Consider the following 16,630-nt stretch of genomic DNA (forward strand, 5'->3'; position numbering starts at 1 on the left):
AAGTGGCACATAGTATAAAAGTAAAGAAATCTTGTTGCAACTTTTCTCAACAGATTTGTTCTCCTTTAAAGATTGATGTACTTGCGTCAAAGACTGCTCAGATAAAGTTCATCAAGTTGATTTCTCGCATAAAGCAATATGCTGATGAGGAAAGATTAGGCTGTATGGTTGGAGTTTAAAAGAATGAGTGGTGCTTTATTAAAGCAAGTATGTTTTTAGATAACTCAGCAAGGCAGATACTGACACAGTTTCTCTTTGTGGAGGAATCCAGAACAGAAGAGAGTAATTTCAGACTGAGGGTGGTCCATTCTCCTGGAAGATGGATGAAATTCATCTCCAAGTGTCTGTCTTTGCAATACTAAAATCCTGAAGAGTTTTAAAGACTGAATCTATAATTTTTCAACCTACAGAGGAGTTGGAGATTGTGGGAAACTTGCCAGTACTACAATTGAAATCAAGATCAGATCTTTCTTGATATTATTGAAAGGTGGAGCGAGATTAAAAGGCCATTTATTCTACTGTGACAACTACTTGTGTTTTTATAGAGAGGATTTTGCTACCCTTTCCATTCTTACCACTGTTTCAGACCCATAGCTATATAATTGAATAAGAAAATAAAAACAAAAAATCTGAAATTTTAAAAAAAACTGAAAATGCGAGAGATGCTTGCTGGGTCAGGAAGAACCTACGAAGGAGAGAACAGCATTAATGTTTCAAGTCAATGTTCCTCCATCAAATCAGGTTCTTGATTTAAGGTATAAACATGAATTCTATCGTTCTGTAATATTTCTGTTCATTTGAAAACGTAACTGACTGAACTATCACCTAGCTGGAAATGCCCACATTCTTTGTTTAAGTAAGACAAAATCATATTCTCAAGAGAATAATTGCTTTCAGAATCTCAAAAACATTAAGATAGATTCTTTATTGTGTACTTGCATTGAAGTCCAACCATTCTAAATATGGAAATAACTATTTTAAAATCAGTTCTGAAGCCAGCGTCATTAGCATAATGAAGAAATCAGCTGGAAGTTGCCACCTCTCTTTGGAGCTTATAATGGATATTTCAGCCATCTCAGATTGCCATCTTTTTAAATTGCTTCATCCAATTGTGAATGTATTACCAAAACTGAATATTTTCCCATCTTTTCAGAAACGACTATTGGCAGCAATGGAACCTTGTAATGAGCATCTTTCAAGTGAAGAGATACAGCGCAATCGACATAGTGGATGTATTAAATATTGGTATGATAAAGAAATTGAATTTAAGTATCTATCACCATGGGCAGAAAAATTTCCAGATGTGAAACAATGTCATGTAAGGTATTGAGATTTTGTCAATATCAAATTGTTTTCTAAGGCATTAAGCATTAACAACTTTGTGTTAATTTACCACTTGTTTTTTTTTAAATTAAAGACAGGAGGAGATTCCCATTGATGCATGGATAGTACCTCTTCATTTTATGTTAAACACTATCACTAACAACAGTTTGCTGTACTTTTGTGGGTTTCCAACTCTGAAACACATTAAGCATAAGGTAAGATTTGCCTGTGATAAATTACTGTTATTGTAGAACTTGTGGCAGTTACTTTTATGTATTGGGATTAGGAGTTTACTACATTATTGCAGGCTTGGAAAAATTGAAAAATAAATTTGTTCAAAGGGATCGTTGGATTGTTGTTCCATTGCCCATAATTGAGTCCTTGCCTTCATTCGTAATAGACTGAGTGGACATTTGGATTTTTGCTTTTGAGGTGAAAAGTGAACGAAAGTTAATGTGAATGTTTGTAGATAGGTGCTTCTGTGCTGTTTGATGGACAAAACCATAACACAGTAGCATGGTGGTTAATTGCCAGGTGCCTCTTTCATAGATCCAGGAACATTTATTTAAAATCCCAACAAGGTAGCTTGGCAATTTAAATTCAGGTATTTGAAATAAATATGGAATGTAAGAAAGATATAGTGTTGATGCCTATGAAGCCATTAATTATCATAAAATTAATTATCAAACAAAAGAATATCTGCCTTGTCTGGTGAGCAATGATGTGGTCTTTAAGACCATGTGTTGTGTAAAGAGGTACTTACGATTATTGACAGGCTAAATTTCACTACGTGCTAGTGCAGAGCATGGCTAACTTGCTGTTCTTCATGTTAATCCCACCTTGTGGCACTATGCATTGCGGTGAGTTTTACTGAGCAAATGTAGTAATTCTGCAGCAGAGTTGGCTTTGACTTGAAAATAGTGGAATGGGATGATTAGCCACTGTCATGGAAAGCGATGAGCAAGGTTAGTCTAACTCATAAGCATTAAACACTCAGAAAATAAGTTAGCATTTGAAACGTCAGGTCTGTATTTGCATTTTTCTCAGCAATTGCTTTAAGCTCATTCATCTGATTGTTATGCATACTTCTTTTAATATGGCTCAAGATGGAATGATCTATCATCATGAGGGCACTTTCACAACTGCCTCTCAAAATAAAATCATGACATTTAAACTTTGAGTGTCTTGAGAATGAATGAAGTTGGAAAGCTTCCATCTTCTTTATAAACATCTTCTGATTATAAATCTTCTGTTCAGAAGGCTAAAGATATCCAAATAGATGTATCAAGTCATTTTACAATAATTGGAAATAATCCTTTCTTTTACACTTCGTATTTATTGTATAAATGGAAAGTGTCAATATTTATGTTTTTGCAGTTCTACTTAAGGAAAAGTGGGGTTCAAGTCTTTCAACAGACAAGCCGTGGAGAGAATATGCTGTTGGAGCTATTGCCTAACAAGGAGGCAGAAGTATGTAATAGATTGCACGAATTGTAACAAATGAAATTTCATTTTACCTTTTTAAGAGAGGGTTCATAGAGACATTAATATTGAATGTTGTTTTCCTATCCCGTTTTATGAATGAATCAGATCATTTCCAGAAAAAAATTGCTCAGTGCCTTGATTAAATTTGAAGACCAGATCATTCATTGGGTTTACACCAAAGCTAGCTTTTGCAACATTAAATTATTTTTCAGAATCCAAAAGTGGGGGGGGGGGCATTTTTAAATGCGTTTGTGCCCAATTTCAGTAAAGATTTTTTTTCATTATGCTTGGAATGCTCTCTTTATTGAAAAATTTACATTTTGACGTGTTGAAAAGAGGAAACCCAATATTTATAATCCATATATTTAAGATTAATATAGAAGTCGCCTGTTTCCCTTTCAGAATGTGGATGACGTTGCTAATCAGGAGCTGGGAAGGTCTATCTTTTTGAATTGGCCCCATCTTGAGGAAGCTCGAGTTGTTGCAGTGTCAGATCAAGAAACAAAGTAAGCACCAAATTAAAAACAAATGTTTTGAGTTGAAGTTTGAGCAATAGTGTGAGACAGTGCTCTTAGTGTTGTAGTTTGGGTTTTGATTTGGTGTTTGCAGAATTAAATTCCCTCTTATGTACTGTATTCTTCCTCATGTGGAAATCTACTTCCAATGAGCTGTTTATGTTATGTTAGTGCATTCAGCAAACCAGGCAGTATTTGTGAAAAGCAAAATTGAATTGTTTCTATGTGCTGATGAGAGATTATTGACCTGAATTTTACCTCTGTTTCTCTCTCCACCTTTGCTGCCTGACCTGCTAAATGTTTCCAGAATTTTCTGCTTCATTTTTTATGATTCACACTTGTTTACTTATGACAGCTTTGTTACACAGTGATGCAGATCAGATTAGTTCAAATGATTGCAAAAGTTAGCTCTGGGCTTAGGATATAGCATTAAACTTGCAGGCTGAGCAATTTTTAAAATCAATGGCAGGGTTCTGTACTTGCACGTTTTCTCACTTATTCAAGAAGAATTCGCAGACAGTATTCACATTGGGTTGTGGAATTTCAGGAAATTTAAGAGTTGAACTGGGATCTCTGTTTTGCATCTTGTTTATTAAGTCAAGATGAGTTTATGAATGAAAGACTATAAAATTTCTATGCCTTTTGTGATTACAATAAAGAAAATTATTTGAAACATTATGTTCTAATTTTCAGAATATTTGTAAGGCAACCACATAATCTAATTTCATTTTTTTCATAGGAAGGTAATTCAAAGCAATTCTATACTTTGAATATGCAACATTGAAATTAAATTTGATATCCATATATTTCAAGATTGCAAGCTAACAGTGATTATTATCTACAAATATTTTCAGGGCCAATTTGATAACAGTAAAATCAACCAAAGCTCCCTACTATGGTTTATTTCCATCTTTGAATATAGAACAAGTGAAACTGACTTGTACTTGTAGATGGTACTTTGTAGCAGCAGCACATTTGATTACCACTTTGTGTCATTGCTGTATTCATCATTATCTACTCACCAGTGAATTTTTGCTTGGTAATGGCACTTCAGAATGAGAATAAATGTTCTCTGGGCATCCAGAGATCTTTGGGAATCACACATCCCATTCATATCTCACTGTGTGTGGATGTTTGAAACTTGGATGACTGAAGTAAAGATACAGTCAAACCTTCATATGACATCTAAATTTCTCCATAAGTCTGAGAACTGATCTGTCACCATTACCTGATTGTTATCCATATTGGTATGCAGCTTGTTCTTTCAAAGCTGACCTTTTTCTACACTGATTGCTATGTGTTAGGTTATTATTATTATTGTCCCTTAGCATTTGGAGAATAAATTTAAATTGTTTTCTTCTGATCTTACTTAATTGAATGTGAATTGATTAGTGACATGTCTGCTTTTCTGACAATGATTGATAGATATTACTTAGACGAACCTCCAGGAATGCAGAAGCTTTATACAGGGAAAACTCCACCACCTATTAAAGTAGTTTACCTTGGTGATGCAGAACAAAACACATGGACTAGAGAAGTGAATACTATAACCGAATTGTAAGTACATACATGCAATGCAAACTGCTTATTTCATATTAATATTGAAAAATGTGATTTGTCGTGGCAAAATAAATCAAAATGTACACAGATGAAGTAGAATTTCACCTTTTCTCTTAATGGATGTTTTCCCCGTGTCAATTTATTTCATCAGGTTGTTTAGGTTTCCGAGGTTGTTTAGTCATACAGTATTGAAAATTTCCGAAATATGGGGATTTACAGTCATTGAAGTCACATTATATGGCCAGGATAAGTTACAAAACTATTTGATCCATAATATGCTGGGACCACATTTGGTCATTTAATGATGCTGGAAGCATTTAGAACTTCTCTCTCCCCCTCTTCCAATTTGATATCATTGGTTTTATTTAAAATAAAGCCCTGGCCCTTTTGTCTTTTTAAAACCACTATCCCATCTCTAAAACTCTTTCCATGCCTAAGTCCTTAAGTGTGTTGTAGCTTCCTAGGTTCAACTTCGCTGAGTTTCTATCTGTGACAGAATGCTGAATTACCTCCAATCAAAGTGACCATTCTTCCAAGTCATTTTCAAATGTCTGCAGACTTTAGTGTGATTGATCTACACCATTCTTCTACAGTGCCTCTCCACAGTTACCCATTGGATGGGTAGCACTTTGTTCCATTCTTATGTATCAGAGAGTTGTTAACCCCTAGTGAACTCTCGCCCCAGTGAGGCCATCTGTTGACCTATTGATTATCTATGTGGCTCCCCTAGGATCATTATTCAGAACATGTATATTGTCCTGTCACAGACCTCCCACTCTCTTGATCTTTTAGTATCTTCAAATTGCTGGACATATCCATGTACAATAAAGACTGCCCATTTCCATATCCATAATATCTGCCCTTGCCTTGCCTGCTCAGACTCATCTGCTGAAATACCTATTGATTCTCATGTTTCTTCTAGATATGAACATTGGAAGTAATCTATAATGCTACAGCTTATATACTCTCATTTACATATCACCATTGCTTCAGCTAACCATGCTGAAATCAAAGGTCATAGATGACCATGAGATTCGTAGTCTGTTGAGGGCTACATCTGTGACATTCAAGACTGGTGATCCAGACCTATATTGGACATCCGGGTGTGACCTACAGATGACTATCTTAAGAGCAAATAAACAATTCTGATTGAAGTTAGAGATAGAATCAGATTCATATTAGCTCTGGTGGCATTTGCAAGCCATTACTTCCTACATAGTGAAACGTAGCATGAAATGGCAGTGATGCTTCACTCCAAGATGAGCTCAATGCCTTTTATGCTTGCTTTGAAAGAGAGAATAAGAATAAATCTGTGTAAGTGCCTATGTGACCCTGTGATCTCTGTCTTGGAGGCCTGTGTCAGAACATCTTTCAAGAGGGTGAACCCTCGCAAGGCATCTGGTTCTGATGGTATACCTGGTAGGGCTCTGAAAACCTATGCCAAACAACTGGGAGAAATGTTCAAAGGCATCTTCAACCTCTCACTGCTCCAGTTGAGGTCCCCACCTGGTTAAGAAAGGGTGACAGTCATACCAGTGCCGAAGACGAGCAGAGTGAGCTGCCTCAATGACACTCACATCAGTACTTTGAGAGGTTAGTCATGACTAGAATCAACTCACGTCTCTGCAAAGTTCTGGACCCACTGCAATTTGCCTATCATCACAGTATGTCTGCAATGGATGTACAGTCACTGGCTTTCCACTCTGCCTTGGATCGTCTGGACAATAGCCGTACTTATGTCAAGCTGCTGTTTATCGATTTCAGCTCGGTGTTCAACACTATCATACCCTCAGTTCTGATCAACAAACTGCAAACCCTGGCCTCTATATCTTCTGCAACTAGATACTTGACTTCCCCTTGACTTCTTCCACTGACCACAGTCAGTGCAGATCAGGAATAACATCTCTTCCTTGCTGACAATCAACACTGACGCAGCTCAATGATGAGTGCTGAGCCCACTGCTCTGTTCTCTCCACCCCCAAATTTAGTCAGTCACTAGCAGACATGCCTTCAGCTACAAATCTGAAATTCCCTCCCTCAGCCACATGTTCGGACGCGTCTTGTAACTTAAGCTGTTGATGCTATTGATGTTGATAACCAGTTGTACTCTGGAACCAAGATAAACCAAACCTGAGTAGTTGACCTGCACTAAGTGGATGACCCTTGCGTCTATGCATGATTGCTCAGCTCCAGGCATCATTGGTTCATTCACCAAAGCATACAAGAAGATGAGCTTTTTCTAGTGTCCTCTACCAACCTGATTTCTCATATTAAAGGTTTGCAACAAAACCATAGCAAGCAGAGATCACATCTCAGGAGCCACTGAACAGTGAATGCAGACTTCAGTAATGAAATTCACCCCAGCCTACATTGTGCCTTTTGTCAATTGAGGAAAAGTATACATGAAGACTGAGATCTCAGGACTGGCACAAGATGAGTGTACTACGAGGCAAGATTGATCTTTGCAGCTGAGTACTGGGCTATCTGTAGCAGGCACCTTGAGGTACTGGAAAAATACCAGCAACACTTTGAAAAATACTCCAAATTCACTAGAATGATAATTAAATCAATGTCGGTGTTCGCTTCAGGCCAACATCCTTAGAAATGAGGCCATCATTGTCTTCGGGCATCTATGTTGAACTGGGGCAGACACCAGGTTCCTGTAATTGGCATTCTGAACATTGCATGAAGAGATGGCCAAGCTGACACAAAGAAAGATTGAAGATGTGCTCTGAGCTTTATTGAAGAAGTGCAGTATCACCACTATGTCCTGGAAATCTCTGTCCCGGAAACCTCTGTCCCATGATTGCTCAAATTAGAAGAGAAGTATTTGGGTGTTGTAAGAAATCTCAAGACCATGCACCAGGAGCCCATTGTGTAATCCTACGGAAGTGATGGAAAGAGCACATAACTTCACAAACTACCTACCCGTCTGTCTAGTCAGCCCTTATTTCTGGAAGGGTCTGCTGTTCTTGCATTATCCTCATTAACCATTTCAAATCACATAAAACTTGAGTGGAAGCAAGACATAATTGATTTCATAGTAACAAGATCTCCAAGAAGATGTTCTCATGGTCTTTTGTCTCCATCACCAGGAGTTGGCAGGTACTGCAGCTGTTTATAAACTCTGTATGAAGTTTCTATACATTTCCAGATTCTTCTAACTTTTGTGAATGATGAATTTGTTCATAGACAGTAAAATACACCCCTCTATGAATGACAAAAAAATGTTATGAGACCGTAAGTTATAGGAGCAGAATTAGGCCATTTTGCCCATTGAGTCTGCTCCGCCATTTCATCATGGCTGATCCAATTTTTGCCTCAGCTCCAATCTCCTGCCTTCTCCCCGATATCCCTTAGTGCCCTAATCTATCAATCTGTGCCTGAAATATATGTAAAGATTTGGCCTCCACAGCTGTCTGTGGCAAAGAACTCCACAGATTCACCACTCTATCAATAAAGAAATTCCTCCCCATCTCCATTCTAAAAGGACGCCTCTCTATTCTGAGGTTCTGGTCTTTAGAGTTTACCACCAGAAGAAACATCGTCTCCACATCTGCTCTGTTGAGGTCTTTCAACATTTGATTGGTTTCAATAAAGTCACCGCTCATTCTTCTGAACTCCAATGAATAAAGGTTCAAAGGTTCATTTATCAGCAAAGCATGTATCCATATACAATTCTGAAATCTGTATTTCTCCAATAGCCATGAAACAAAGAAAGAACATGAAAGTTGTTCAGAGAGAATCATCAGCCCCCCCCCGTACAAAAAAGAATGACATCCCAATCATCAACCCCCCAAAACCACCCCCCCTGCACAAAATGGAACAGGAACATTGACTCCCAAAAAGCAACCCCTCCCCACTCAAAAAACTAACCATCAGCCCCTGAACATGTTCTCCTTGCATAAGAAAACGGAAAAGGAATGGGTGATTTAAAAAAACAATACAATATAAAAACCATAAGTCTGAAAAAGTCCACAGTCCATAAACAAAAAACCATGATGCCATCCTCCGATATCACAATATCCATCGAAAAGAAGGGACACTATAAGAGGTCGAGAGGCCTACCTGCCTGCCACGGTGAACCACAGCAATAGGCTGCACACAAACTCCTACTCCAGCAGTGATTGAAAGGCAGGCAATTGGGTGCTGAAACTCTTGTCCGCCTTACGCATTCACCTTGATGTCTCAGTCTTCCTCGATGCTTAAATCGGCGATTAATGGACACTTAAATGGCAAAATGGAGTCGAACGTCGGCTTGTGTCCCCCTTGAAGATTCTTTACGTCGAAGCCCAGAGTCCAGAGCTATCAAATTGTCTTCATATGACAAGCCATTCAATCCTAGAATCATTTTTGTGAACTTCCTTTGAACCCTCTCCAGTTTCAGCACATCCTTTCTAAAATGAGCTGCTGCTATTATACATTGGGAGGTTGAGACTGTACAAAGGTTTCCCAGCAAAAATATCATTTCTACAACAAGGGCAAAATGTTTACTTTGCTTCCCCTGAGAAGTTTATAGCAGAGTTGCTACTATTATTAAGCCCCATACCCACCCACCACCATTTTCAACCCCCCTCATCCCCAACACCACCGCACACAGACAAATAATTGTTAATATGACTGGCTTGTTGGAAATACAAAAAAACTAATAGGATGAGGTTGTTGTCTGTAAAGGAAAATTCATTGTCCGTCTGTAATTGATTTGCTGGGCTGTTTCGGATCGCAGTTGAGAATTGATTATATTTCCATGGGTCAGGAGTTACACAGAGACCAAAAGATCTGATGGGGAAGAATTGATGTAAAGGAGATTTTAGTAATCCAAATGGGCTTTTTATGGCAATGTCAAAAATTTCAAGGGTTGTCATTATCAATACTCACTTTATATTCTCAGTTTTAACCAAATTTAAAGGTGGAATTTGAACTTTGAATTATTAGTCCAGTCTTGGATACTTTTAACTTAACTACTCTATTTTGGTACCCAATATTTACTGCAGAAATATTTTCTGTAGCAAGCAGAATTTACTTCAGTTATAGGAAAGACTAATCTGAGAGAAGTGATGTGCAGTACAGTATTTCATTATTGATAAATGTGTTTTTCATATCAGTTTTAATATGGAATTAATAGATGATGAATAATTTATTTTAAACTTTGTTTGGAAAACTAATGAAAAGCATATAGACTCATAGAACACTATGGGACAGAAACAGGCCCTTCAGCCTGTCAAGTCTTTACCAAACCATTTATCAACCTAGTCCCATCGACTTGCACCTGGACCATAGCCCTCCAAACCCCTCCCATCCATGTATCAGAATCAATTTATTATCACTGGCATGTGATGTGAGATTTGTTAACTTAGCAGCAGCGGTTCAATGCAATACCTAATAAAGCAGAGAGAAAAAAAAAATAAAATAAAAATAATAATAAACAAGTAAATCAATTATGGTATACGTATATTGAATAGATTTTTTAAAAGTGCAAAAACAGAAAATACTGTATACGTTTAAAAAAAAAGTGAGGTAGTGTCCAAAGGTTCAATCTCCATTTAGGGATCGATGGCAGAGGGGAAGAAGCTGTTTCTGAATCGCTGAGTGTACCTTCAGGCTTCTGTATCTCCTACCTGATGGTAACAGTGAGAAAGAGGCATGCCCTGGGTGCTGGAGGTCCTTAATAATAGACGCTGCCTTTCTGAGACACTGCTCCCTGAAGATGTCCTGGGTACTTTGTAGGCTAGTACAGGTTTCCCCTGCCATCCAAAGGTAGAGCGTTCCTATGAAATGGTTCGTAAGCCGGAATGTCGTAAAGTGAAGAAGCATTTACCATTTATTTATATGGGAAAAATTTGTGAGCGTTTGCAGACCCAAAAAATAACCTACCAAATCATGCCAAATAACACATAAAACCTAAAATAACAGTAACATACAGTAAAAGCAGGAATGATATGATAAATACACAGCCTATATAAAGTAGAAATACTTTTCTACAATCATTGCCGCACTGTTCTCTGTAGCGAAAATCTCACGCAAGCGCTCTGGGCAGAAACACACTCTCCAGTAACCTTTAAGCTATGAAGCTGCCAAATCATACCAAATAACACATAAAAATACACAGCCTATATAAAATAGAAATAATGTATGTACAGTGTAGTATCACTTACTGGAATCAGGAAGACAGCGAGCACACTGATGGTGGTGTGTTAGGCTGGGTTGTCAGAGGTTGGGTGGTGCAGTGGTCCCCAACCTTCAGGCCGCCGACCAATACCGGGCCGCGAACCATGCAGGGATGCAGCGGTAGCCGGCACGCACCCAGCATATCTTTAAGAAAAAAACCGAAGTAAACAAGCTAATTGATTAGGTGCCACCCGGCACGTAAATGTTGGCCCAGATCAGAGGCGACGCAATCGGCAATAGGCTTTTCCGATACCTTAGAAATCATCTTGCTAACGGCTGCTCACAGGCACGTGTTTAAGCAGTGCCAGCTAGAATGCAATTCCGGGGGAGGAGCTTGGCTGCTTGGGGCACGCACTGCCTTTTATCGCGCATTGCTTTTTTCATGACAGTGAAAACAGCTTCTGTTAGCGAAAACAGGGCATTGATGTAGGTCTTTCGTAAAGCGAACGTTTGAAAAGCGGGGGACACCTGTACCTATCTAAATTTCTTTTAAGTGCTGAAATCAACCTGCATCCACCATTTGTGCTGGCAGCTTGAAGCATACATTGAGTGGAAAGGTAATTAATGCTGTCTCTTTGAAGACTTAGTGTGAAATTATTTATCATGGTGTCATGAGTATTTTATTTTATTAATCTTCCAACAGCATGGGTGATTATTATGCTTTTGTTTCTCACATAAATTATTCATAAACAAGCTAATTTTATCTTCTAATTTTGTTGATTTTTAAATTGGTGATTTCCTTATTTTTAAAAAATGTCTTTTCAGTTACCACAAAAGGAAAGGAATCCTTATCAATGAAACGTCAGTGCTTGTATATGCACAGCTTCTCGCAGGTCGTCGATACGTATTTGGTCGTAATGGTGAAGTTACTTTGGAGAAGGAATGGTCAAAGCAAATACTCCCATTTGCGCATCAAACCACTGTTCGGGTAAGAGATGAAAATAAAGGTCATAAGACGTAAGAGCAGAATTAGGCCATTAAGCCATCGAGTCTACTGTTTTCCATAGATGCTGCCTGACCTGCTGAGTCCCTCAGCATTCTGTGTGTGTTGCTTTGTCTGATTTATTATCCCCCTGAACCACATTCTCCTACCTTCTTCCTGTAACCTTTGATGTCCTGGCTAATCCAAAAGCTATCAACCTCCGCAGCAGTCTGTGGAGGCCGTGAATTCCACAGATTCACTACCTTCTGGGTAAAGAAATCCCTCATCTCTGTTCTAAATAGTTATCCCTCTTTTCTGAAGCTGTGCCCTCTGGTTCTAAACCCCTCCAGTATAGCAAAGAACCTTTTCACAGAGATGTTTTGTGTAAACCATATGATGAAATTAAATCCAATCACGATGCTTCTTTTTCAGGACCTAAAATCATTTGATTCCAGTTTGTCTCGCTTCCGCACATTGGATGAACTATTTCCACCGGGAATTAACATTTTCATGTTGGGAACTCCTTACTATGGCTGCATGGGAGAGGTTGGTTAATTTTGATACAGGAGATCTAACATTATGTGTCTTAGATAAGAGTGATTGCAGTTTGGTCATGTATGAGAAATGAGATGTAACACTAACTGTTTTGAGTGCTTTCATTAGAATATATGTAGTTTGTAACCTTACTATCTCTTTGGGTCAACAATGTAAATAATTGCCACAAAAATCAGTGCAATCTCGTGGTCAATTGGCAGACCTTCATCTTACCCACAGTAATGGTGTAGTGTTGCAGAAAAGGAGTGTTGGGAAGAGCAGACATTTGATTGGTGCTTCTGATCATTATCTGAACATTGGTATACCTAATAGATAGGAAAAGGCTGATAATCTGCTGTGATACAACCTATTTACAAATAATCTACAGAAATTGTGCATAAATTAAGGCTATACTCTATGCACCCAATCCAGTATGGTTAAAGTGAAAATTGTTGAACACCATTCACTTATAATAAGATACTATGCATTAATTTTATTAGAAATTTTAAAAAATTATGTTAGATCAATCTGTTGTATATGCTAAATGCACAGGATAATAACGTTTACTTTGAACTGCACTAAAATTTGCTTCTAACTTCTATGGAATAAAAATTGTAAGTGGATTTGATGTTCCTTGGCAGTATTATAGACTGTAACTGAGGTCTCGGTTAAGCTTCATGAATTGTATTCATAATCTGATGGAAAGCAAGAAAAAAATGTTTAAACAGCATCAACAATTGGCAGAGCAGTAAGTATTTAATCTGAAGTATGGCATCTCTGACAGCACAGCACCTCCACAGTACGTTACCAACAAATTCAAATGACATTTTGGTTTTGAACTCTGATTTATATTAAAAAAAATTGTATTCAGCCCCATTTTTGTTTAAGCTGTAGAACTCTTAGCTAATACAGTTAAAGCCAATGTTAAAGTCTAATGTTAAAGATTTGCACATCCCCAGGACTTAAATTTCATTGCATTTCTGAGAGGCTGCAACATAGTTGTGCATTTTTCCCTCAACAAGCTGTTAAATTTCAAACTTGAATGTATCAGGTGGACATAAAAAAATCTGCATCATTATTCAAAGAAGAGTGAGGAAGTTTTCCTGGCAAGCAATCCATTATCTTTTACCAAAACTGCTAAGGCAAATTTAATTGATTATCTTTCACATGGCTCTTTGCTTCACCCTCCTCCTATGTTTAACAGTGACGGTACATAAGGACATTGTTAAATGTAACTGTTAATTCCTAGGATGTGAAAATGCAAGTTTTGTCTTTTTTGCCTGCTTTCTGCACTTCTGCTTTGGAACCCAGTAAAACACATCAGGACAAAAGTGTGCTTGCACAAAAAATTGCTGAATAAAACTGAAATGGATTTTCTTAATAGGTTCAAGACTCTTCAGATGTTATCACAGATGGAAGAATCCGTGTGGTTTTCAGTGTTCCTTGTGAACCTCATTTAGATGGCATTATACAAAACCAGCATGTGAGTACTTGATGTTAGTTTGAATATCTTGAGTATTGTAAAGTGTTCCATCCAGTATTGCTGTGATAATCCCCTTCAAAACCATTATATCACAATAGTAGTGAAATTGTTAAGCTACTTTATTATCAGATTTTGGTTCTGCAAGCTCCTCATCACATCAGAGCACTGATGTAGTACAAAGGGAAAAGTATAGCACAATGTAGAATTAATTGTTACGGTAATAGACTGTAGTACAGGTAGACAAAGTGCAAGGCCAAAATGAAGTGGAATGTGAGATCAAGCCCATTTTATCATACTTGGGGAACTGTTCAATAGTATTCTTTCAGTAGGATAGCAGATGTCATTGATCCTGGTGGTACATGCTTTCATGCTGAGTTGTATCTTCTGCATGATGGAAGAGGGGAGAAGAGAAAATATCTGGTGTGTGTAGTATCTTTGATTATGCTGACTGCTTTACCAAGGTAGAGAGAAGTACGGACAGTCTTGTGGAGTGAAATAATTTCTTACAATCTACGTATAAGATACCCCTTTAGCAGTTAGGCTTCTCCTAGTATGATGAGCCCCTTGTTCAAAATAAATTTTATTAGAGCACATATATTTCACCACATACAACCTTGAGATTATTTTTCCTGTGGTCATACTCTACAAATCTATTGAATAGTAACTATAACAGGAACAACTGTGTAAATGCAATTATAAATCAATCAATCTCTGTGGTAGCTCACCACTCAAAGGCTTCCAATCACAAAACTAGATCTAATGTTGGCTAGATCTTGCAGCATGTACCCAGTTTTATTTTCTGAGGAGTTGAGAATAGAATTGAACACGAGATTTTGCAGATGCTGGAAATCCAGAGCAACACACACAAAATGCTGGAGGAACTCAGCAGGTGAGGGAGCTTCAGTGGAAATGAGTAAATGGTTAATTAAATGACTAAGTACCCACATAATGGAAATGAATATTTAGAAGTGAACATTTTTGGCAGTTATTGATTTTATGTAATTGTTTCAGAAATACTCTACAAAATATAACCCTGGCTACGTCCTGGCCAGTCGCCTTGGAGTTACTGGGTATCTTGTGTCAAGGTTAACAGGCAGTTTGTTTATTGGGAGAGGATCAAAGGAAAAGTAAGCATCCCTTTATTTACTTGTTTGACTGCTTTTCTGTTGCAACAAAGGTGTCTCAATTCACTTTACAGAAAAAATAATAAATAATTTTGCCTCATGGGGAAAGTAATCTTAGGCACCTATTTTACCCAAAAAAAAATGATTGAAGAATTGCATTTCTAAACACCAAGTATGTCACGAATTTCATGGAAAAAAATTGATTAGGTGCAATGCAGGCTGAACCCAGTACATCCTTGGGTGTGTTGGTTGTGAATGCAAACTATGCATTTCGCTGTATGTTTCAATGTACATGTGATAAATAAATCTGAATTTGCGAACTTAAGAAAATTACCGGATCTCCAAGGTCTTGGCTTTGAACTGCAGATCAACATAATTAATGCTTTAATGTGCTCATCCAAGCTCCATCAACATGGGAGCAATCAGGCCAAAGGCTTCATTCGTGCTTGTACCAATTGGATGAGCAGAAAATATTTAGTCTGAAGGACACTTGATAACTTCCTACATTTACATATTGGAAGGAACATATTAAGGTCGGAGTATTAAAGACTGAACTATATGAAATTCTTAATGTTTTTTTTTATTTCCAAAGCCTTAACTTTTGAATGTAAAGGAATTAGAATGGACATAAAATTGGTTTCACGGCACTGAATTCTTTACTAAGCTACTTCCTTCACCCAATGTATCTGTTTTGCCTCAAGTGACAATGTAAGGAGGGGGAAGGGGTTGAAGGAGATGGTTCTCAATGAGAGTGGTTTAAAAGCAGCTGAAATTCTTGTCTATTTGTCCTTGAATGCAATGTGGAAGACTGCAAGTGGCATAGGCAAATCAGAAAGGGCAAGGGTTTTCTGTATTTTACTCTGCATGAGCAGAAGTGCTGAATTTGTTATCATTTTTATCAATGGTTAGTGGTAAATACTGCTGTCATAACTAGCATAAAGCCGTTGATACTGGAAAAATATACAGCAGAATTTTGTTTCTCTGTACCGAGAATTGTAGTTGAAAGAAATCTACCCGGATTTATAAATGCCAATTGCAAATTGAATTTTAAGGGAGACTATCAGGAGCAATTATTCTGTTTAAAAAAAAGACTAATTTATTGTCTTCAAATTCATTTTGGCAGCCCACTTGGAGAACAGAAAATGAATGTGGGGCTGAATCTAAAGTTTAATAAGAAGAATGAAGAAGTGCCAGGTTACACAAAGAAAGTTGGGAATGAGTGGTTGTATTCTTCTGCTGTTGAACAGATTCTGAGTGAATATCTAGAGAGGTAAAATATTATTCCATTGTGTGCATAATTCCACTTATCTAGAGCAAAATATTTTTGCTATTGAAAATGGTATTTTGAGTACTTGATCTCTTCCAGCCATGTGCAATTGTCCTTTTCAAGATTGTTATATGAAGTTGAGGGTTGATTCAGTTCTGGAGTGCTTCACACACTAGAGTATTTGATTCAAAGCATGGACTTGTACCACCATGACAGATTTTTAAAAATACATTGGTAGGATTAAGTTAA

The 16,630-nt window shown here is 37.6% G+C and overlaps 1 protein-coding gene across 4 annotated transcripts in view; it reads left to right on the forward strand.

Moving 5' to 3' along the window:
- The window catches only part of xrn1 (5'-3' exoribonuclease 1), a 110,999-nt gene that overhangs the window by 52,458 nt on the left and 41,911 nt on the right, over window positions 1–16,630 (forward strand). For all 4 annotated transcript variants that reach the window (XR_010017629.1, XM_063045423.1, XM_063045421.1 and 1 more), the window contains exons 16-25: window positions 1,154–1,323; window positions 1,418–1,538; window positions 2,701–2,793; window positions 3,211–3,314; window positions 4,749–4,880; window positions 11,817–11,979; window positions 12,406–12,519; window positions 13,892–13,990; window positions 15,002–15,117; window positions 16,238–16,384. Coding sequence is in view for 3 of the 4 variants with exons in the window: in XM_063045423.1 (XP_062901493.1) it covers window positions 1,154–1,323; window positions 1,418–1,538; window positions 2,701–2,793; window positions 3,211–3,314; window positions 4,749–4,880; window positions 11,817–11,979; window positions 12,406–12,519; window positions 13,892–13,990; window positions 15,002–15,117; window positions 16,238–16,384 (1,259 nt within the window). In the remaining variant the exon portion in view is untranslated. The remainder of the gene's footprint in view (window positions 1–1,153; window positions 1,324–1,417; window positions 1,539–2,700; window positions 2,794–3,210; window positions 3,315–4,748; window positions 4,881–11,816; window positions 11,980–12,405; window positions 12,520–13,891; window positions 13,991–15,001; window positions 15,118–16,237; window positions 16,385–16,630) is intronic.

This window comes from Mobula hypostoma, chromosome 4, assembly GCF_963921235.1.
Source record: "Mobula hypostoma chromosome 4, sMobHyp1.1, whole genome shotgun sequence".
Lineage (NCBI taxonomy): Eukaryota > Metazoa > Chordata > Chondrichthyes > Myliobatiformes > Myliobatidae > Mobula > Mobula hypostoma.